This window comes from Anser cygnoides, chromosome 1 (assembly GCF_040182565.1).
Source record: "Anser cygnoides isolate HZ-2024a breed goose chromosome 1, Taihu_goose_T2T_genome, whole genome shotgun sequence".
Lineage (NCBI taxonomy): Eukaryota > Metazoa > Chordata > Aves > Anseriformes > Anatidae > Anser > Anser cygnoides.
This window is the reverse complement of record NC_089873.1, coordinates 146,861,661-146,885,161: the sequence shown is the minus strand read 5'-3', so window position 1 is coordinate 146,885,161 and position 23,501 is coordinate 146,861,661. Positions and strand designations below refer to the sequence as shown.

General features: G+C 37.2%; 1 protein-coding gene and 1 long non-coding RNA gene across 7 annotated transcripts in view; both read right to left on the bottom strand.

Annotated features, from left to right (window-relative positions):
* Positions 1-16,851, bottom strand: part of LOC136789697 (coiled-coil domain-containing protein 138-like) — a 35,607-nt gene extending 18,756 nt beyond the window's left edge. For all 6 annotated transcript variants that reach the window (XR_010828614.1, XR_010828615.1, XM_066990480.1 and 3 more), the window contains exons 1-4: positions 16,777-16,851; positions 16,587-16,697; positions 12,726-12,845; positions 11,317-11,394 (exon numbers count right to left, since the gene is read on the bottom strand). Coding sequence is in view for 4 of the 6 variants with exons in the window: in XM_066990480.1 (XP_066846581.1) it covers positions 11,317-11,394; positions 12,726-12,845; positions 16,587-16,697; positions 16,777-16,845 (378 nt within the window). In the remaining 2 variants the exon portion in view is untranslated. The remainder of the gene's footprint in view (positions 1-11,316; positions 11,395-12,725; positions 12,846-16,586; positions 16,698-16,776) is intronic.
* Positions 16,852-18,173: 1,322 nt separating this feature from the next.
* On the bottom strand, positions 18,174-22,244 carry LOC136789716 (uncharacterized). The gene is made up of 3 exons (XR_010828638.1): positions 22,227-22,244; positions 22,037-22,147; positions 18,174-18,298 (listed from the first exon to the last, which is right to left on the bottom strand). It is a non-coding gene; the product is annotated as an uncharacterized lncRNA (long non-coding RNA).
* Between the last annotated feature and the right edge of the window lie 1,257 nt (positions 22,245-23,501).

The following is a 23,501-nucleotide window of genomic DNA, read 5'->3' as shown; positions in this document are numbered from 1 at the left end:
CATTTTCTTAAGCCTCGCTCTCAGACTGTTATCATGCTGCAAAAAGGACTTTAGTGGTAAATATAGAAACGATCTCATCGACAAACAAAAATGCTACAGATAGGCTCCAAGCGGACTGCTCAACTACTTCCATTGAAAAGGCCGAACCTTTAGAGTTAACCAAGCCTAGGAAAGGCTTGCTCAGCTTGGGATGGAGCAGGAGCAAGGTGGCTTGAAACTGACCATAAACTTTCAAAACAGTCAGGGACAGCAGAATTACAAGTGAAAGGTTTTGCGAGAAAAAATTTGAGTTAAGATTCTCAATTTCTCCAAACTACGTTACACAATGCTTTATAAGGCTTGCATATTCGGGGTTTGACAATAATTTCACAGTGCTTCAGGGATTTGGCAATAATTTCACAGGCCACTGGGTTGCTGTAGGTGGTGCCAGGATGTCTAAACCATCCAATTCCATTATTAAATCGGGTACCATCCATATCATAATCAACTGTATCACTTCATTCCTGCCAAATGTTTGTCTAGTCTGTTCTGAAGACCTGCAAATACTGGAAGCACCAGTCTTACTGATCTCTCTGACCCAGTGGTTGACTGCTTTTGTTTTAATCTAGTTTTTCCTCATACTTACCCTGCCACTACTTCTATCACAGACATGGAAAAAAAAAAGATTAGTTTCTTTCTCTTTGTGGCAGCCTTTTATGTAGCCAAAGATTGGCATGTTCACGTGTCCCTGCATTTGTTCATCACCCTGTACGTGTACACATGATATTTCTGTTCAAATGCAATACTGCACACTCTTGCCTCTGAAGCATTGCGCTTTTCTCAGACCTACTACCTCTTCAATTTGTCAAGATCAATTTTAATCCTAACCTTCTTTTTCAGCATGCTTGAAATTCTCCCTCGCTTGCTATTCGCTTCAAGTTTAACAAGCGTGCTCTTTCTCACCATCACACTTCTCACTGAAAACACCCAATACTGGACCCAAAAGAGACTATTCCAGAATCTACTATGTACATTCCTTCAGCTGTGAAACACTGTCTCACTACACCTTACCACCAACCTTATTTCAGCTGTCATACTTTTCTAATATGATTATGAAAACGCCACGTAAAACTGTACCAGAAACAATACAGCAAAGTCTAGACATACATATAACTAGTACTCCTCTACTAGCCATGCCTGTTACCTTGTCCTAATGGAAATCACACTGATTTGACAATTTAGGATTAACACAAGCTCGTTGCCATTTACTGCAGTGTTTTTGGCATGGCACTTCGCATGGTTTGTTCATAGCTTGCCAGGACATATATTTATTTATTTAGCTGAGAACCAACATTAAGTTGATGGCTGTGTAACTCTTTCCCATTTGAAAAGAACGGCATCAGATTTTTCTAGTTGACTCCACTTGACCTCCACAAGTTTTTACAGATAACCACTAACTGCTCCTGGCTTTTCAACACTTCTCTAACCTGTGTGACACTTTTAAAGCCACTTGTGTTTTTTCTAAAGACATCTTTAAAATCACTTTTACGGATTTGAACCATCTATCTTAACACATTCCTTCCCTATTGAAAGTTGAGGTCCTGCTCCCCTGACACCTTTCTCCCTTTTTTTCCTGTATCTACATACTCCCTCAATGGCTTGTGCATCCTCCCTCAATGGCTTAATGATCTGTGCATGTGGAAATCCTCATTTTGATACATGTGATACACTCCTTTGCTTTATTTCATACAATCTACTTATGCTAAATTTTAACTGTGTAAGTAGCACCGTTAGAAGAATAAAGACTTCATGACATTGTCATTCTGTCCCTCTACTACAACTGTACAGAAAAACTCTGTGAAAGGTATCCAGAGGTTCCTGAAGACAGGCTGCACAAACAGCTCTTTAAAACCTTCACAGGTCTTCTTGTATCTACCTTCAGACAACTGTTCTTCTCTTCACTCAGAATTATAACTACTGATGCTGCTCATATATCACTTGCGACTAAAGTACGCTAAAACCTACGTACACAGAGAAATATGTTGGCTATATAGAGACAGTACAGTTTTAAGGCATCTGATATAGATCAAGTAGAATGGCGTGAATATCTCTCTTTCTCATTTCAGTTTAGCCTCTAGCGGGAGAAAGTCATTACCAGTCGGGAAATGTTGGCAGAGTGCTAGCAGAGGACTTGCTACTGACTGGAATAACATGGAGACAGAAAGTATTTCATTAAGTGATGCAAGAAGGTATTTTAAGGAAAACAAGGTGATCCTTTTGGAACTATATATGAACACTGCATTTATTCTTTCCCACATTAAAGACCATTTCCCCAAAGTATAACAGCAGTACAATCATCTCTGGCTTATAAAATTAAAATTTGTTATCTGACTTCTCTAACTACATTTCAGCTGGTTTTATTCATAAAGGACAGTGTTGTACTGTAGCAGTAACCAGAATAAGTTTAAGATTTGCTCTGACACAGCAGAAGAAAACAGTTACAGTGCAGGCAGAATATAATATTAATTCATAGTTGAGAGATAACATGAGAGGAAGAAGAAAACAGCTAAATAAGCAAAAAACATATACATACACAATATAAAATTCAAAAGACATTTTTAGCAACATACTCTATTCTTTCAGTTGACTATCTGTGTCTCCCAATATAGTGTCTACCTATTCCTACTGTAATTAACTCACTAAAAAAATCAATAAAAATTATTTTATTTTTCTAATTTCTAGCATTTTCTAATTTCTAGCAGATACATAACGTTCTACTGCCTAAAGTCTTTCAAACAGATCTTTCACCTTGCCCAGTCCTTACCTTATCACTTTCTGATGCTCCTGTCTCATTTTTCTCCTTACGACGTTTACGTGAGCGCAACCCTTCTCCCGAATCATTGGACTTCTGTGTCATTACCAATGCATGCTTCTGCTACAATAAAATGTAACAATGAATTATATTTCACTTGTTAACTATAAAGGAAGAAGGTACCTGGAAGAAGAAACCTTACCTGTAAATCATTTAACTGAGCTTGCATGCTTCTTGCTCGATCATCTAACTTCTTGTTCTGTTCGTTCGCGTCACTTAACTGAAAGAATCAAAAACCATTCAAATAGCTGTAGATTCAAAACTCACTTTTTGACTTAACCATCACATTGAAATCATTTGATGTGATTGCTAAATGATTAAAAATTCAATTTTTTTCTTCTCAGCACGGACAGTGATAGAAACAAAATCACTGTCCACTTCCTCAACAAATCACGGGATGGCCGAGGTGGGAAGGGACCTCTGGAGACCATCTGGTCCAACCATCTTGTTTAAACAGGGCCACCCAGAGCAGGCTGCCCAGGACCACGTCCAGGCAGCTTGTGAAGATCTTCAAGGACGGGGACTCCTCAACCTCTCCAGGCAACCTCTGCCTGGATAAATAAAATAGTCGTGGCTCTTTGTTGACTTGCGGCCCAACCTTTCCGCTTACAGGGGAAGAATAAGCACAATACCTCTTTAGGGATATAGGCACTACGTATTTGATTACTTCTCATTAAGAAATGACACAAAAAATGGAGTGCATGTTTCAAGAATGGTCTAATGGCCTTGGAAATAGAGAGGGTGAAAGTTTTCTTCTCGCAAGAATGACACTGTCACTGACCATGCTCTGTGAGAAAAGAATACGAGGCAAACTATAACCTCCATTTAAATATAAGTAACGTACTCTATGGATACAACAAACATCCCGATCATCATGCAAGTCCTCTGTGAATACTTCAGTTTGCACAAAAGAGAAGGACAAAGATTTTACTGAGACTAGGAAGCAGATGATTTTCATCAGACTCAAGAGCATCAGAACTGCAATTCACTGAAGGAGCAATGGTCAAAAGAGTTTACGTAGCAATTTGCCTGTCAGCATTTAGGTCAGATTTAAGTCAAGTGAGAAGAAAACTTTAACTCTGTATTATTGTGAACCACTGTCTCAGCGTGTCCTTAAGAACAGAGAAAATATTCCTTTAATTAACACTTTCAAAAATAACTGAAGATACTGAGTAATCATGGAATTAGAAATACACATACTACTTTTTATTTAATAGAATCAGCAGAGCAATTCAGCACAGGGTGGCTTCCATTATAAAATACTTTCTCTCTATCCAATCTCAGTTTGCTTCAAAGGATATGGTTAGTCTTTCCTAAAATCACCTGTTGCTACAGGGTCAGAGGACTAACTCTAATTTCTTTAATACTGGAAAAGATCTGAGAGACTAAATTTCACGTGCTAGAAAATGAAGCAGAAAGTAATTACAACCATTCACACAATTCTTGTCTTACAGAAACAAAATCAGCAATTTTGCAAACAACTTGTTCAAACGTTTAAAATTGTTGACTGTAACTTCTAAAGCTACTAATAACAGGAAATAATTAATCTTGCCTGTTTTTTTAGGGAATCATTCTCATCCATCACAGACTTAAATGATGACTTCAGTTTACTATTTTCCTCAGCCACTCCTCTCAAGGTTTCTTTCATTCGGTTCATTTCTGCCATATATAGCTATAGAAATATCAAATGTTAAAGCATGATTAACAAGAGCGTATTTTAGAAATAATTCTCAACTAAGTTCCATTTTCCTGTTAAAATAACAGGACAAACTTCCAAAGATCAAATTTGTAATTCTGCATGGTCCAATCTGCACATACAACCAGTAGTGAAGAAAGCAACATCCACACCACGTATTAAGAAGAAATAGAAAGAAAACGGGAGCCACGGCGTACAGCCTATGGATCTTATTTTTTTCCAGAAAATACCTAGATCTTCTCAATTGTACATTCCTCAGTTAAGTCACATGTGGGAAAGAACTGTGAATGAAAACAAGTGTCAAAGCTTTTGTTTACACTTAGCTTTTCTTCTTAGCATCCATTTTAACCACAAACATGCCCAATTCTCTCTTTCTTGAATCTTTCAAATATTCTAACCATTCACTGCTGATAGTTAAGACGCTTTAGTTCACCTGTACTTAAACACCTGTCCTGCAATGTCCAGGAATGTATCCAATACTTGTTACATTTCATTGAATTGGAAAAAAAAAAAAAACCTTGTGAAACTCAACATAGTTATCTTTTAATATAATATTTTATAACATAATTTAATAATATAATTTAATACCAGGACATACCATTAAATTATAAGCAAAAACAGACAAAAAACAGCAACAAAGGAAAACTGAAATGACAATTACTTGTAACAGTCAAAAACCTGTACGTCTTGAAAAAGAAACCAAGGAATGTGTCTTTTCTCCCCCTCACTGGAAATTTGTAATATAATTAAATATATGCCAGCAGATTCTGAAAAAAAAACAACACTGAGGCTTTGAAGCTGAGTATAAAACAAATGTTTTCAGAAAATAACGTTCCTTTTCTCAGAAACTGTGAGAATCTTCTATGTGAAAATAGCGCCTTGTTCAGAAGTGCTGTCTTTTGCACTAACAATTCAGCCATCCACTACATTTTCTTAAGCCTCGCTCTCAGACTGTTATCATGCTGCAAAAAGGACTTTAGTGGTAAATATAGAAACGATCTCATCGACAAACAAAAATGCTACAGATAGGCTCCAAGCGGACTGCTCAACTACTTCCATTGAAAAGGCCGAACCTTTAGAGTTAACCAAACCTAGGAAAGGCTTGCTCAGCTTGGGATGGAGCAGGAGCAAGGTGACTTGAAACTGACCATAAACTTTCAAAACAGTCAGGGACAGCAGAATTACAAGTGAAAGGTTTTGCGAGAAAAAATTTGAATTAAGATTCTCAATTTCTCCAAACAACATTACACAATGCTTTATAAGGCTTGCATAACTATAACGGAAGAAGGTACCTGTAAGGAGAAACCTTACCTTTAAATTATCTAACTGCGCTTGCATGCTTCTTGCTCCACCATCTAACTTCTTGTTCTGTTCGTTCGCGTCACTTAACTGAAAGAATCAAAAACCATTCAAATAGCTGTAGATTCAAAACTCACTTTTTGACTTAACCATCACATTGAAATCATTTGATGTGATTGCTAAAAGTTCAATTTTTTTCTTCTCAGCATGGACAGTGATAGAAACAAAATCACTGTCCACTTCCTCAACAAATCACGGGACGGCCGAGGTGGGAAGGGACCTCTGGAGACCATCTGGTCCAACCATCTTGTTTAAACGGGGCCACCCAGAGCAGGCTGCCCAGGACCACGTCCAGGCAGCTTGTGAAGATCTTCAAGGACGGGGACTCCTCAACCTCTCCAGGCAATCTCTGCCTGGATAAATAAAATAGTCGTGGCTCTTTGTTGACTTGCGGCCCAACCTTTCCGCTTACAGGGGAAGAATAAGCACAATACCTCTTTAGGGATATAGGCACTACGTATTTGATTACTTCTCATAAAGAAATGACACAAAAAATGGAGTGCATGTTTCAAGAATGGTCTAATGGCCTTGGAAATAGAGAGGGTGAAAGTTTTCTTCTCGCAAGAATGACACTGTTACTGACCATGCTCTTTGAGAAAAGATTACGAGGCAAACTATAACCTCCATTTAAATATAAGTAACGTACTCTATGGATACAACAAACATCCCGATCATCATGTAAGTCCTCTGTGAATACTTCAGTTTGCACAAAAGAGAAGGACAAAGATTTTACTGAGACTAGGAAGCAGATGATTTTCATCAGACTCAAGAGCATCAGAACTGCAATTCACTGAAGGAGCAATGGTCAAAAGAGTTTACGTAGCAATTTGCCTGTCAGCATTTAGGTCAGATTTAAGTCAAGTGAGAAGAAAACTTTAACTCTGTATTATTGTGAACCACTGTCTCAGCGTGTCTTTAAGAACAGAGAAAATATTCCTTTAATTAACACTTTCAAAAATAACTGAAGATACTGAGTAATCATGGAATTAGACATACACACGCTACTTTTTATTTAATAGAATCAGCAGAGCAATTCAGCACAGGGTGGCTTCCATTATAAAATACTTTCTCTCTATCCAATCTCAGTTTGCTTCAGAGGATATGGTTAGTCTTTCCTAAAATCACCTGTTGCTACAGGGTCAGAGGACTAACTCTAATTTCTTTAATACTGGAAAAGATCTGAGAGACTAAATTTCACGTGCTAGAAAATGAAGCAGAAAGTAATTACAACCATTCACACAATTCTTGTCTTACAGAAACAAAATCAGCAATTTTGCAAACAACTTGTTCAAACGTTTAAAATTGTTGACTGTAACTTCTAAAGCTACTAATAACAGGAAATAATTAATCTTGCCTGTTTTTTTAGGGAATCATTCTCCACCATCACAAAGGTAAATGATGACTTCAGTCTACTATTTTCCTGAGCCACTCCTCTCAAGGCGTCTCTCATTCGGTTCATTTCTGTCCTATAAAGCTATAGAAATATCAAATGTTAAAGCATGATTAACAAGAGTGTATTTTAGAAATAATTCTCAGCTAAGTTCCATTTTACTGTTAAAATAATAGGACAAACTTCCAATGATCAAATTTGTAATTCTGCATGGTCCAATCTGCACATACAACCAGTAGTGAAGAAAGCAACATCCACACCACGTATTAAGAAGAAATAGAAAGAAAATGGGAGCCACGGCTTACAGCCTATGGATCTTATTTTTTTCCAGAAAATACCTAGATCTTCTCAATTGTACATTCCTCAGTTAAGTCACATGTGGGAAAGAACTGTGAATGAAAACAAATGTCAAAGCTTTTGTTTACACTTAGCTTTTCTTCTTAGCATCCATTTTAACCACAAACATGCCCAATTCTCTCTTTCTTGAATCTTTCAAATATTCTAACCATTCACTGCTGATAGTTAAGACGCTTTAGTTCACCTGTACTTAAACACCTGTCCTGCAATGTCCAGGAATGTATCCAATACTTGTTACATTTCATTGAATTGGAAAAAAAAAAAAACCTTGTGAAACTCAACATAGTTATCTTTTAATATAATATTTTATAACATAATTTAATAATATAATTTAATACCAGGACATACCATTAAATTATAAGCAAAAACAGACAAAAAACAGCAACAAAGGAAAACTGAAATGACAATTACTTGTAACAGTCAAAAACCTGTACGTCTTGAAAAAGAAACCAAGGAATGTGTCTTTTCTCCCCCTCACTGGAAATTTGTAATATAATTAAATATATGCCAGCAGATTCTGAAAAAAAAACAACACTGAGGCTTTGAAGCTGAGTATAAAACAAATGTTTTCAGAAAATAACGTTCCTTTTCTCAGAAACTGTGAGAAACTTCTATGTGAAAATAGCGCTTTGTTCAGAAGTGCTGTCTTTTGCACTAACAATTCAGCCATCCACTACATTTTCTTAAGCCTCGCTCTCAGACTGTTATCATGCTGCAAAAAGGACTTTAGTGGTAAATATAGAAACGATCTCATCGACAAACAAAAATGCTACAGATAGGCTCCAAGCGGACTGCTCAACTACTTCCATTGAAAAGGCCGAACCTTTAGAGTTAACCAAGCCTAGGAAAGGCTTGCTCAGCTTGGGATGGAGCAGGAGCAAGGTGGCTTGAAACTGACCATAAACTTTCAAAACAGTCAGGGACAGCAGAATTACAAGTGAAAGGTTTTGCGAGAAAAAATTTGAATTAAGATTCTCAATTTCTCCAAACTACGTTACACAATGCTTTATAAGGCTTGCATATTCGGGGTTTGACAATAATTTCACAGTGCTTCAGGGATTTGGCAATAATTTCACAGGCCACTGGGTTGCTGTAGGTGGTGCCAGGATGTCTAAACCATCCAATTCCATTATTAAATCGGGTACCATCCATATCATAATCAACTGTATCACTTCATTCCTGCCAAATGTTTGTCTAGTCTGTTCTGAAGACCTGCAAAACTGGAAGCACCAGTCTTACTGACCTCTCTGACCCAGTGGTTGACTGCTTTTGTTTTAATCTAGTTTTTCCTCATACTTACCCTGCCACTACTTCTATCACAGACATGGAAAAAAAAAAGATTAGTTTCTTTCTCTTTGTGGCAGCCTTTTATGTAGCCAAAGATTGGCATGTTCACATGTCCCTGCATTTGTTCATCACCCTGTACGTGTACACATGATATTTCTGTTCAAATGCAATACTGCACACTCTTGCCTCTGAAGCATTGCGCTTTTCTCAGACCTACTACCTCTTCAATTTGTCAAGATCAATTTTAATCCTAACCTTCTTTTTCAGCATGCTTGAAATTCTCCCTCGCTTGCTATTCGCTTCAAGTTTAACAAGCGTGCTCTTTCTCACCATCAGACTTCTCACTGAAAACACCCAATACTGGACCCAAAAGAGACTATTCCAGAATCTACTATGTACATTCCTTCAGCTGTGAAACACTGTCTCACTACACCTTACCACCAACCTTATTTCAGCTGTCATACTTTTCTAATATGATTATGAAAACGCCACGTAAAACTGTACCAGAAACAATACAGCAAAGTCTAGACATACATATAACTAGTACTCCTCTACTAGCCATGCCTGTTACCTTGTCCTAATGGAAATCACACTGATTTGACAATTTAGGATTAACACAAGCTCGTTGCCATTTACTGCAGTGTTTTTGGCATGGCACTTCGCATGGTTTGTTCATAGCTTGCCAGGACATATATTTATTTATTTAGCTGAGAACCAACATTAAGTTGATGGCTGTGTAACTCTTTCCCATTTGAAAAGAACGGCATCAGATTTTTCTAGTTGACTCCACTTGACCTCCACAAGTTTTTACAGATAACCACTAACTGCTCCTGGCTTTTCAACACTTCTCTAACCTGTGTGACACTTTTAAAGCCACTTGTGTTTTTTCTAAAGACATCTTTAAAATCACTTTTATGGATTTGAACCATCTATCTTAACACATTCCTTCCCTATTGAAAGTTGAGGTCCTGCTCCCCTGACACCTTTCTCCCTTTTTTTCCTGTATCTACATACTCCCTCAATGGCTTGTGCATCCTCCCTCAATGGCTTAATGATCTGTGCATGTGGAAATCCTCATTTTGATACATGTGATACACTCCTTTGCTTTATTTCATACAATCTACTTATGCTAAATTTTAACTGTGTAAGTAGCACCGTTAGAAGAATAAAGACTTCATGACATTGTCATTCTGTCCCTCTACTACAACTGTACAGAAAAACTCTGTGAAAGGTATCCAGAGGTTCCTGAAGACAGGCTGCACAAACAGCTCTTTAAAACCTTCACAGGTCTTCTTGTATCTACCTTCAGACAACTGTTCTTCTCTTCACTCAGAATTATAACTACTGATGCTGCTCATATATCACTTGCGACTAAAGTACGCTAAAACCTACGTACACAGAGAAATATGTTGGCTATATAGAGACAGTACAGTTTTAAGGCATCTGATATAGATCAAGTAGAATGGTGTGAATATCTCTCTTTCTCATTTCAGTTTAGCCTCTAGCGGGAGAAAGTCATTACCAGTCGGGAAATGTTGGCAGAGTGCTAGCAGAGGACTTGCTACTGACTGGAATAACATGGAGACAGAAAGTATTTCATTAAGTGATGCAAGAAGGTATTTTAAGGAAAACAAGGTGATCCTTTTGGAACTATATATGAACACTGCATTTATTCTTTCCCACATTAAAGACCATTTCCCCAAAGTATAACAGCAGTACAATCATCTCTGGCTTATCAAATTAAAATTTGTTATCTGACTTCTCTAACTACATTTCAGCTGGTTTTATTCATAAAGGACAGTGTTGTACTGTAGCAGTAACCAGAATAAGTTTAAGATTTGCTCTGACACAGCAGAAGAAAACAGTTACAGTGCAGGCAGAATATAATTTTAATTCATAGTTGAGAGATAACATGAGAGGAAGAAGAAAACAGCTAAATAAGCAAAAAACATACATACACAATATAAAATTCAAAAGACATTTTTAGCAACATACTTTATTCTTTCAGTTGACTATCTGTTTCTCCCAATATAGTGTCTACCTATTCCTACTGTAATTAACTCACTAAAAAAAACAATAAAAATTTTATTTTTCTAATTTCTAGCATTTTCTAATTTCTAGCAGATACATAACGTTCTACTGCCTAAAGTCTTTCAAACAGATCTTTCACCTTGCCCAATCCTTACCTTAGCACTTTTTGATATTGCTGTCTGTTTTTCCTCGTTACGACGTTTACGTTGGGACACCACTCCTCCTGAATCATTGGACATCTGTGCCATTACCAATGCATGCTTCTGCTACAATAAAATGTAACAATGAATTATATTTCACTTGTTAACTATAAAGGAAGAAGGTACCTGGAAGAAGAAACCTTACCTGTAAATCATTTAACTGAGCTTGCATGCTTCTTGCATGATCTTCTAACTTCTTGTTGTATTCGTACATGCCTCTTAACTGAAAGAATCAAAAACCATTCAAATAGCTGTAGATTCAAAACTCACTTTTTGACTTAACCATCACATTGAAATCATTTGATGTGATTGCTAAATGATTAAAAGTTCAATTTTTTTCTTCTCAGCACGGACAGTGATAGAAACAAAATCACTGTCCACTTCCTCAACAAATCACGGGATGGCCGAGGTGGGAAGGGACCTCTGGAGACCATCTGGTCCAACCATCTTGTTTAAACGGGGCCACCCAGAGCAGGCTGCCCAGGACCACGTCCAGGCAGCTTGTGAAGATCTTCAAGGACGGGGACTCCTCAACCTCTCCAGGCAACCTCTGCCTGGATAAATAAAATAGTCGTGGCTCTTTGTTGACTTGCGGCCCAACCTTTCCGCTTACAGGGGAAGAATAAGCACAATACCTCTTTAGGGATATAGGCACTACGTATTTGATTACTTCTCATTAAGAAATGACACAAAAATGGAGTGCATGTTTCAAGAATGGTCTAATGGCCTTGGAAATAGAGAGGGTGAAAGTTTTCTTCTCGCAAGAATGACACTGTCACTGACCATGCTCTGTGAGAAAAGAATACGAGGCAAACTATAACCTCCATTTAAATATAAGTAACGTACTCTATGGATACAACAAACATCCCGATCATCATGTAAGTCCTCTGTGAATACTTCAGTTTGCACAAAAGAGAAGGACAAAGATTTTACTGAGACTAGGAAGCAGATGATTTTCATCAGACTCAAGAGCATCAGAACTGCAATTCACTGAAGGAGCAATGGTCAAAAGAGTTTACGTAGCAATTTGCCTGTCAGCATTTAGGTCAGATTTAAGTCAAGTGAGAAGAAAACTTTAACTCTGTATTATTGTGAACCACTGTCTCAGCGTGTCTTTAAGAACAGAGAAAATATTCCTTTAATTAACACTTTCAAAAATAACTGAAGATACTGAGTAATCATGGAATTAGACATACACACGCTACTTTTTATTTAATAGAATCAGCAGAGCAATTCAGCACAGGGTGGCTTCCATTATAAAATACTTTCTCTCTATCCAATCTCAGTTTGCTTCAGAGGATATGGTTAGTCTTTCCTAAAATCACCTGTTGCTACAGGGTCAGAGGACTAACTCTAATTTCTTTAATACTGGAAAAGATCTGAGAGACTAAATTTCACGTGCTAGAAAATGAAGCAGAAAGTAATTACAACCATTCACACAATTCTTGTCTTACAGAAACAAAATCAGCAATTTTGCAAACAACTTGTTCAAACGTTTAAAATTGTTGACTGTAACTTCTAAAGCTACTAATAACAGGAAATAATTAATCTTGCCTGATTTTTTAGGAAATCATTCTCCACCATCACACAGGTAAATGATGACTTCAGTCTACTATTTTCCTGAGCCACTCCTCTCAAGGCGTCTCTCATTCGGTTCATTTCTGTCCTATAAAGCTATAGAAATATCAAATGTTAAAGCATGATTAACAAGAGCGTATTTTAGAAATAATTCTCAGCTAAGTTCCATTTTACTGTTAAAATAATAGGACAAACTTCCAATGATCAAATTTGTAATTCTGCATGGTCCAATCTGCACATACAACCAGTAGTGAAGAAAGCAACATCCACACCACGTATTAAGAAGAAATAGAAAGAAAACGGGAGCCACGGCGTACAGCCTATGGATCTTATTTTTTTCCAGAAAATACCTAGATCTTCTCAATTGTACATTCCCCAGTTAAGTCACATGTGGGAAAGAACTGTGAATGAAAACAAATGTCAAAGCTTTTGTTTACACTTAGCTTTTCTTCTTAGCATCCATTTTAACCACAAACATGCCCAATTCTCTCTTTCTTGAATCTTTCAAATATTCTAACCATTCACTGCTGATAGTTAAGACGCTTTAGTTCACCTGTACTTAAACACCTGTCCTGCAATGTCCAGGAATGTATCCAATACTTGTTACATTTCATTGAATTGGAAAAAAAAAACCCTTGTGAAACTCAACATAGTTATCTTTTAATATAATATTTTATATTATAATAATATAATTTAATACCAGGACATACCATTAAATTATAAGCAAAAACAGACAAAAAACAGCAACAAAGGAAAACTGAAATGACAATTACTTGTAACAGTCAAAAACCTGTGCGTCTTGAAAAAGAAACCAAGGAATGTGTCTTTTCTCCCCCTCACTGGAAATTTATAATATAATTAAATATATGCCAGCAGATTCTGAAAAAAAGCAACACTGAGGCTTTGAAGCTGAGTATAAAACAAATGTTTTCAGAAAATAACGTTCCTTTTCTCAGAAACTGTGAGAAACTTCTATGTGAAAATAGCGCTTTGTTCAGAAGTGCTGTCTTTTGCACTAACAATTCAGCCATCCACTACATTTTCTTAAGCCTCGCTCTCAGACTGTTATCATGCTGCAAAAAGGACTTTAGTGGTAAATATAGAAACGATCTCATCGACAAACAAAAATGCTACAGATAGGCTCCAAGCGGACTGCTCAACTACTTCCATTGAAAAGGCCGAACCTTTAGAGTTAACCAAGCCTAGGAAAGGCTTGCTCAGCTTGGGATGGAGCAGGAGCAAGGTGGCTTGAAACTGACCATAAACTTTCAAAACAGTCAGGGACAGCAGAATTACAAGTGAAAGGTTTTGCGAGAAAAAATTTGAATTAAGATTCTCAATTTCTCCAAACTACGTTACACAATGCTTTATAAGGCTTGCATATTCGGGGTTTGACAATAATTTCACAGTGCTTCAGGGATTTGGCAATAATTTCACAGGCCACTGGGTTGCTGTAGGTGGTGCCAGGATGTCTAAACCTTCCAATTCCATTATTAAATCGGGTACCATCCATATCATAATCAACTGTATCACTTCATTCCTGCCAAATGTTTGTCTAGTCTGTTCTGAAGACCTGCAAATACTGGAAGCACCAGTCTTACTGATCTCTCTGACCCAGTGGTTGACTGCTTTTGTTTTAATCTAGTTTTTCCTCATACTTACCCTGCCACTACTTCTATCACAGACATGGAAAAAAAAAAGATTACTTTCTTTCTCTTTGTGGCAGCCTTTTATGTAGCCAAAGATTGGCATGTTCACGTGTCCCTGCATTTGTTCATCACCCTGCATGTGTACAGATGATATTTCTGTTCAAATGCAATACTGCACACTCTTGCCTCTGAAGCATTGCGCTTTTCTCAGACCTACTACCTCTTCAATTTGTCAAGATCAATTTTAATCCTAACCTTCTTTTTCAGCATGCTTGAAATTCTCCCTCGCTTGCTATTCGCTTCAAGTTTAACAAGCGTGCTCTTTCTCACCATCACACTTCTCATTGAAAACACCCAATACTGGACCCAAAAGAGACTATTCCAGAATCTACTATGTACATTCCTTCAGCTGTGAAACACTGTCTCACTACACCTTACCACCAACCTTATTTCAGCTGTCATACTTTTCTAATATGATTATGAAAACGCCACGTAAAACTGTACCAGAAACAATACAGCAAAGTCTAGACATACATATAACTAGTACTCCTCTACTAGCCATGCCTGTTACCTTGTCCTAATGGAAATCACACTGATTTGACAATTTAGGATTAACACAAGCTCGTTGCCATTTACTGCAGTGTTTTTGGCATGGCACTTCGCATGGTTTGTTCATAGCTTGCCAGGACATATATTTATTTATTTAGCTGAGAACCAACATTAAGTTGATGGCTGTGTAACTCTTTCCCATTTGAAAAGAACGGCATCAGATTTTTCTAGTTGACTCCACTTGACCTCCACAAGTTTTTACAGATAACCACTAACTGCTCCTGGCTTTTCAACACTTCTCTAACCTGTGTGACACTTTTAAAGCCACTTGTGTTTTTTCTAAAGACATCTTTAAAATCACTTTTATGGATTTGAACCATCTATCTTAACACATTCCTTCCCTATTGAAAGTTGAGGTCCTGCTCCCCTGACACCTTTCTCCCTTTTTTTCCTGTATCTACATACTCCCTCAATGGCTTGTGCATCCTCCCTCAATGGCTTAATGATCTGTGCATGTGGAAATCCTCATTTTGATACATGTGATACACTCCTTTGCTTTATTTCATACAATCTACTTATGCTAAATTTTAACTGTGTAAGTAGCACCGTTAGAAGAATAAAGACTTCATGACATTGTCATTCTGTCCCTCTACTACAACTGTACAGAAAAACTCTGTGAAAGGTATCCAGAGGTTCCTGAAGACAGGCTGCACAAACAGCTCTTTAAAACCTTCACAGGTCTTCTTGTATCTACCTTCAGACAACTGTTCTTCTCTTCACTCAGAATTATAACTACTGATGCTGCTCATATATCACTTGCGACTAAAGTACGCTAAAACCTACGTACACAGAGAAATATGTTGGCTATATAGAGACAGTACAGTTTTAAGGCATCTGATATAGATCAAGTAGAATGGCGTGAATATCTCTCTTTCTCATTTCAGTTTAGCCTCTAGCGGGAGAAAGTCATTACCAGTCGGGAAATGTTGGCAGAGTGCTAGCAGAGGACTTGCTACTGACTGGAATAACATGGAGACAGAAAGTATTTCATTAAGTGATGCAAGAAGGTATTTTAAGGAAAACAAGGTGATCCTTTTGGAACTATATATGAACACTGCATTTATTCTTTCCCACATTAAAGACCATTTCCCCAAAGTATAACAGCAGTACAATCATCTCTGGCTTATCAAATTAAAATTTGTTATCTGACTTCTCTAACTACATTTCAGCTGGTTTTATTCATAAAAGACAGTGTTGTACTGTAGCAGTAACCAGAATAAGTTTAAGATTTGCTCTGACACAGCAGAAGAAAACAGTTACAGTGCAGGCAGAATATAATTTTAATTCATAGTTGAGAGATAACATGAGAGGAAGAAGAAAACAGCTAAATAAGCAAAAAACATATACATACACAATATAAAATTCAAAAGACATTTTTAGCAACATACTTTATTTTTTCAGTTGACTATCTGTGTCTCCCAATATAGTGTCTACCTATTCCTACTGTAATTAACTCACTAAAAAAAACAATAAAAATTTTATTTTTCTAATTTCTAGCATTTTCTAATTTCTAGCAGATACATAACGTTCTACTGCCTAAAGTCTTTCAAACAGATCTTTCACCTTGCCCAATTCTTACCTTAGCACTTTTTGATATTGCTGTCTCTTTTTCCTCGTTACCACGTTTACGTTGGTACACCACTCCTCCTGACACATTGGACATCTGTGCCATTACCAATGCATGCTTCTGCTACAATAAAATGTAACAATGAATTATATTTCACTTGTTAACTATAAAGGAAGAAGGTACCTGGAAGAAGAAACCTTACCTGTAAATCATTTAACTGAGCTTGCATGCTTCTTGCATGATCTTCTAACTTCTTGTTGTATTCGTACATGCCACTTAACTGAAAGAATCAAAAACCATTCAAATAGCTGTAGATTCAAAACTCACTTTTTGACTTAACCATCACATTGAAATCATTTGATGTGATTGCTAAAAGTTCAATTTTTTTCTTCTCAGCATGGACAGTGATAGAAACAAAATCACTGTCCACTTCCTCAACAAATCACGGGATGGCCGAGGTGGGAAGGGACCTCTGGAGACCATCTGGTCCAACCATCTTGTTTAAACGGGGCCACCCAGAGCAGGCTGCCCAGGACCACGTCCAGGCAGCTTGTGAAGATCTTCAAGGACGGGGACTCCTCAACCTCTCCAGGCAACCTCTGCCTGGATAAATAAAATAGTCGTGGCTCTTTGTTGACTTGCGGCCCAACCTTTCCGCTTACAGGGGAAGAATAAGCACAATACCTCTTTAGGGATATAGGCACTACGTATTTCATTACTTCTCATAAAGAAATGACACAAAAAATGGAGTGCATGTTTCAAGAATGGTCTAATGGCCTTGGAAATAGAGAGGGTGAAAGTTTTCTTCTCGCAAGAATGACACTGTCACAGACCATGCTCTGTGAGAAAAGAATACGAGGCAAACTATAACCTCCATTTAAATATAAGTAACGTACTCTATGGATACAACAAACATCCCGATCATCATGTAAGTCCTCTGTGAATACTTCAGTTTGCACAAAAGAGAAGGACAAAGATTTTACTGAGACTAGGAAGCAGATGATTTTCATCAGACTCAAGAGCATCAGAACTGCAATTCACTGAAGGAGCAATGGTCAAAAGAGTTTACGTAGCAATTTGCCTGTCAGCATTTAGGTCAGATTTAAGTCAAGTGAGAAGAAAACTTTAACTCTGTATTATTGTGAACCACTGTCTCAGCGTGTCTTTAAGAACAGAGAAAATATTCCTTTAATTAACACTTTCAAAAATAACTGAAGATACTAAGTAATCATGGAATTAGAAATACACATACTACTTTTTATTTAATAGAATCAGCAGAGCAATTCAGCACAGGGTAGCTTCCATTATAAAATACTTTCTCTCTATCCAATCTCAGTTTGCTTCAAAGGATATGGTTAGTCTTTCCTAAAATCACCTGTTGCTACAGGGTCAGGGGACTAACTCTAATTTCTTTAATACTGGAAAAGATCTGAGAGACTAAATTTCACGTGCTAGAAAATGAAGCAGAAAGTAATTACAACCATTCACACAATTCTTGTCTTACAGAAACAAAATCAGCAATTTTGCAAACAACTTGTTCAAACGTTTAAAATTGTTGACTGTAACTTCTAAAGCTACTAATAACAGGAAATAATTAATCTTGCCTGTTTTTTTAGGGAATCATTCTCATCCATCACAGACTTAAATGATGACTTCAGTTTACTATTTTCCTCAGCCACTCCTCTCAAGGTTTCTTTCATTCGGTTCATTTCGGTATCAGGTTGCTATAGAAATATCAAATGTTAAAGCATGATTAACAAGAGCGTATTTTAGAAATAATTCTCAACTAAGTTCCATTTTCCTGTTAAAATAACAGGACAAACTTCCAAAGATCAAATTTGTAATTCTGCATGGTCCAATCTGCACATACAACCAGTAGTGAAGAAAGCAACATCCACACCACGTATTAAGAAGAAATAGAAAGAAAATGGGAGCCACGGCGTACAGCCTATGGATCTTATTTTTTTCCAGAAAATACCTAGATCTTCTCAATTGTACATTCCTCAGTTAAGTCACATGTGGGAAAGAACTGTGAATGAAAACAAATGTCAAAGCTTTTGTTTACACTTAGCTTTTCTTCTTAGCATCCATTTTAACCACAAACATGCCCAATTCTCTCTTTCTTGAATCTTTCAAATATTCTAACCATTCACTGCTGATAGTTAAGACGCTTTAGTTCACCTGTACTTAAACACCTGTCCTGCAATGTCCAGGAATGTATCCAATACTTGTTACATTTCATTGAATTGGAAAAAAAAAAACCTTGTGAAACTCAACATAGTTATCTTTTAATATAATATTTTATAACATAATTTAATAATATAATTTAATACCAGGACATACCATTAAATTATAAGCAAACAAAACAGCAACAAAGGAAAACTGAAATGACAATTACTTGTAACAGTCAAAAACCTGTACGTCTTGAAAAAGAAACCAAGGAATGTGTCTTTTCTCCCCCTCACTGGAAATTTGTAATATAATTAAATATATGCCAGCAGATTCTGAAAAAAAACAACACTGAGGCTTTGAAGTTGAGTATAAAACAAATGTTTTCAGAAAATAACGTTCCTTTTCTCAGAAACTGTGAGAAACTTCTATGTGAAAATAGCGCTTTGTTCAGAAGTGCTGTCTTTTGCACTAACAATTCAGCCATCCACTACATTTTCTTAAGCCTCGCTCTCAGACTGTTATCATGCTGCAAAAAGGACTTTAGTGGTAAATATAGAAACGATCTCATCGACAAACAAAAATGCTACAGATAGGCTCCAAGCGGACTGCTCAACTACTTCCATTGAAAAGGCCGAACCTTTAGAGTTAACCAAGCCTAGGAAAGGCTTGCTCAGCTTGGGATGGAGCAGGAGCAAGGTGGCTTGAAACTGACCATAAACTTTCAAAACAGTCAGGGACAGCAGAATTACAAGTGAAAGGTTTTGCGAGAAAAAATTTGAGTTAAGATTCTCAATTTCTCCAAACTACGTTACACAATGCTTTATAAGGCTTGCATATTCGGGGTTTGACAATAATTTCACAGTGCTTCAGGGATTTGGCAATAATTTCACAGGCCACTGGGTTGCTGTAGGTGGTGCCAGGATGTCTAAACCATCCAATTCCATTATTAAATCGGGTACCATCCATATCATAATCAACTGTATCACTTCATTCCTGCCAAATGTTTGTCTAGTCTGTTCTGAAGACCTGCAAATACTGGAAGCACCAGTCTTACTGACCTCTCTGACCCAGTGGTTGACTGCTTTTGTTTTAATCTAGTTTTTCCTCATACTTACCCTGCCACTACTTCTATCACAGACATGGAAAAAAAAAAGATTACTTTCTTTCTCTTTGTGGCAGCCTTTTATGTAGCCAAAGATTGGCATGTTCACGTGTCCCTGCATTTGTTCATCACCCTGCATGTGTACAGATGATATTTCTGTTCAAATGCAATACTGCACACTCTTGCCTCTGAAGCATTGCGCTTTTCTCAGACCTACTACCTCTTCAATTTGTCAAGATCAATTTTAATCCTAACCTTCTTTTTCAGCATGCTTGAAATTCTCCCTCGCTTGCTATTCGCTTCAAGTTTAACAAGCGTGCTCTTTCTCACCATCACACTTCTCACTGAAAACACCCAATACTGGACCCAAAAGAGACTATTCCAGAATCTACTATGTACATTCCTTCAGCTGTGAAACACTGTCTCACTACACCTTACCACCAACCTTATTTCAGCTGTCATACTTTTCTAATATGATTATGAAAACGCCACGTAAAACTGTACCAGAAACAATACAGCAAAGTCTAGACATACATATAACTAGTACTCCTCTACTAGCCATGCCTGTTACCTTGTCCTAATGGAAATCACACTGATTTGACAATTTAGGATTAACACAAGCTCGTTGCCATTTACTGCAGTGTTTTTGGCATGGCACTTCGCATGGTTTGTTCATAGCTTGCCAGGACATATATTTATTTATTTAGCTGAGAACCAACATTAAGTTGATGGCTGTGTAACTCTTTCCCATTTGAAAAGAACGGCATCAGATTTTTCTAGTTGACTCCACTTGACCTCCACAAGTTTTTACAGATAACCACTAACTGCTCCTGGCTTTTCAACACTTCTCTAACCTGTGTGACACTTTTAAAGCCACTTGTGTTTTTTCTAAAGACATCTTTAAAATCACTTTTATGGATTTGAACCATCTATCTTAACACATTCCTTCCCTATTGAAAGTTGAGGTCCTGCTCCCCTGACACCTTTCTCCCTTTTTTTCCTGTATCTACATACTCCCTCAATGGCTTGTGCATCCTCCCTCAATGGCTTAATGATCTGTGCATGTGGAAATCCTCATTTTGATACATGTGATACACTCCTTTGCTTTATTTCATACAATCTACTTATGCTAAATTTTAACTGTGTAAGTAGCACCGTTAGAAGAATAAAGACTTCATGACATTGTCATTCTGTCCCTCTACTACAACTGTACAGAAAAACTCTGTGAAAGGTATCCAGAGGTTCCTGAAGACAGGCTGCACAAACAGCTCTTTAAAACCTTCACAGGTCTTCTTGTATCTACCTTCAGACAACTGTTCTTCTCTTCACTCAGAATTATAACTACTGATGCTGCTCATATATCACTTGCGACTAAAGTACGCTAAAACCTACGTACACAGAGAAATATGTTGGCTATATAGAGACAGTACAGTTTTAAGGCATCTGATATAGATCAAGTAGAATGGTGTGAATATCTCTCTCTCTCATTTCAGTTTAGCCTCTAGCGGGAGAAAGTCATTACCAGTCGGGAAATGTTGGCAGAGTGCTAGCAGAGGACTTGCTACTGACTGGAATAACATGGAGACAGAAAGTATTTCATTAAGTGATGCAAGAAGGTATTTTAAGGAAAACAAGGTGATCCTTTTGGAACTATATATGAACACTGCATTTATTCTTTCCCACATTAAAGACCATTTCCCCAAAGTATAACAGCAGTACAATCATCTCTGGCTTATCAAATTAAAATTTGTTATCTGACTTCTCTAACTACATTTCAGCTGGTTTTATTCATAAAGGACAGTGTTGTACTGTAGCAGTAACCAGAATAAGTTTAAGATTTGCTCTGACACAGCGGAAGAAAACAGTTACAGTGCAGGCAGAATATAATTTTAATTCATAGTTGAGAGATAACATGAGAGGAAGAAGAAAACAGCTAAATAAGCAAAAAACATATACATACACAATATAAAATTCAAAAGACATTTTTAGCAACATACTTTATTCTTTCAGTTGACTGTTTCTCCCAATATAGTGTCTACCTATTCCTACTGTAATTAACTCACTAAAAAAAATCAATAAAAATTATTTTATTTTTCTAATTTCTAGCATTTTCTAATTTCTAGCAGATACATAACGTTCTACTGCCTAAAGTCTTTCAAACAGATCTTTCACCTTGCCCAGTCCTTACCTTATCACTTTTTGATGCTCCTGTCTCATTTTTCTCCATACCACGTTTACGTGAGCGCACCACTTGTCCTGAATCATTAGACTTCTGTGTCATTACCAATGCATGCTTCTGCTACAATAAAACGTAACAATGAATTATATTTCACTTGTTAACTATAAAGGAAGAAGGTACCTGGAAGAAGAAACCTTACCTTTGAATCATTTAACTGAGCTTGCATGCTTCTTGCTCGATCTTCTAACTTCTTGTTCTGTTCTTTCGCGTCACTTAACTGAAAGAATCAAAAACCATTCAAATAGCTGTAGATTCAAAACTCACTTTTTGACTTAACCATCACACTGAAATCATTTGATGTGATTGCTAAAAGTTCAATTTTTTTCTTCTCAGCATGGACAGTGATAGAAACAAAATCACTGTCCACTTCCTCAACAAATCACGGGATGGCCGAGGTGGGAAGGGACCTCTGGAGACCATCTGGTCCAACCATCTTGTTTAAACAGGGCCACCCAGAGCAGGCTGCCCAGGACCACGTCCAGGCAGCTTGTGAAGATCTTCAAGGACGGGGACTCCTCAACCTCTCCAGGCAACCTCTGCCTGGATAAATAAAATAGTCGTGGCTCTTTGTTGACTTGCGGCCCAACCTTTCCGCTTACAGGGGAAGAATAAGCACAATACCTCTTTAGGGATATAGGCACTACATATTTGATTACTTCTCATAAAGAAATGACACAAAAAATGGAGTGCATGTTTCAAGAATGGTCTAATGGCCTTGGAAATAGAGAGGGTGAAAGTTTTCTTCTCGAAAGAATGACACTGTTACTGACCATGCTCTGTGAGAAAAGAATACGAGGCAAACTATAACCTCCATTTAAATATAAGTAACGTACTCTATGGATACAACAAACATCCCGATCATCATGTAAGTCCTCTGTGAATACTTCAGTTTGCACAAAAGAGGAGGACAAAGATTTTACTGAGACTAGGAAGCAGATGATTTTCATCAGACTCAAGAGCATCAGAACTGCAATTCACTGAAGGAGCAATGGTCAAAAGAGTTTACGTAGCAATTTGCCTGTCAGCATTTAGGTCAGATTTAAGTCAAGTGAGAAGAAAACTTTAACTCTGTATTATTGTGAACCACTGTCTCAGCGTGTCTTTAAGAACAGAGAAAATATTCCTTTAATTAACACTTTCAAAAATAACTGAAGATACTGAGTAATCATGGAATTAGAAATACACATACTACTTTTTATTTAATAGAATCAGCAGAGCAATTCAGCACAGGGTGGCTTCCATTATAAAATACTTTCTCTCTATCCAATCTCAGTTTGCTTCAGAGGATATGGTTAGTCTTTCCTAAAATCACCCGTTGCTACAGGGTCAGAGGACTAACTCTAATTTCTTTAATACTGGAAAAAATCTGAGAGACTAAATTTCACGTGCTAGAAAATGAAGCAGAAAGTAATTA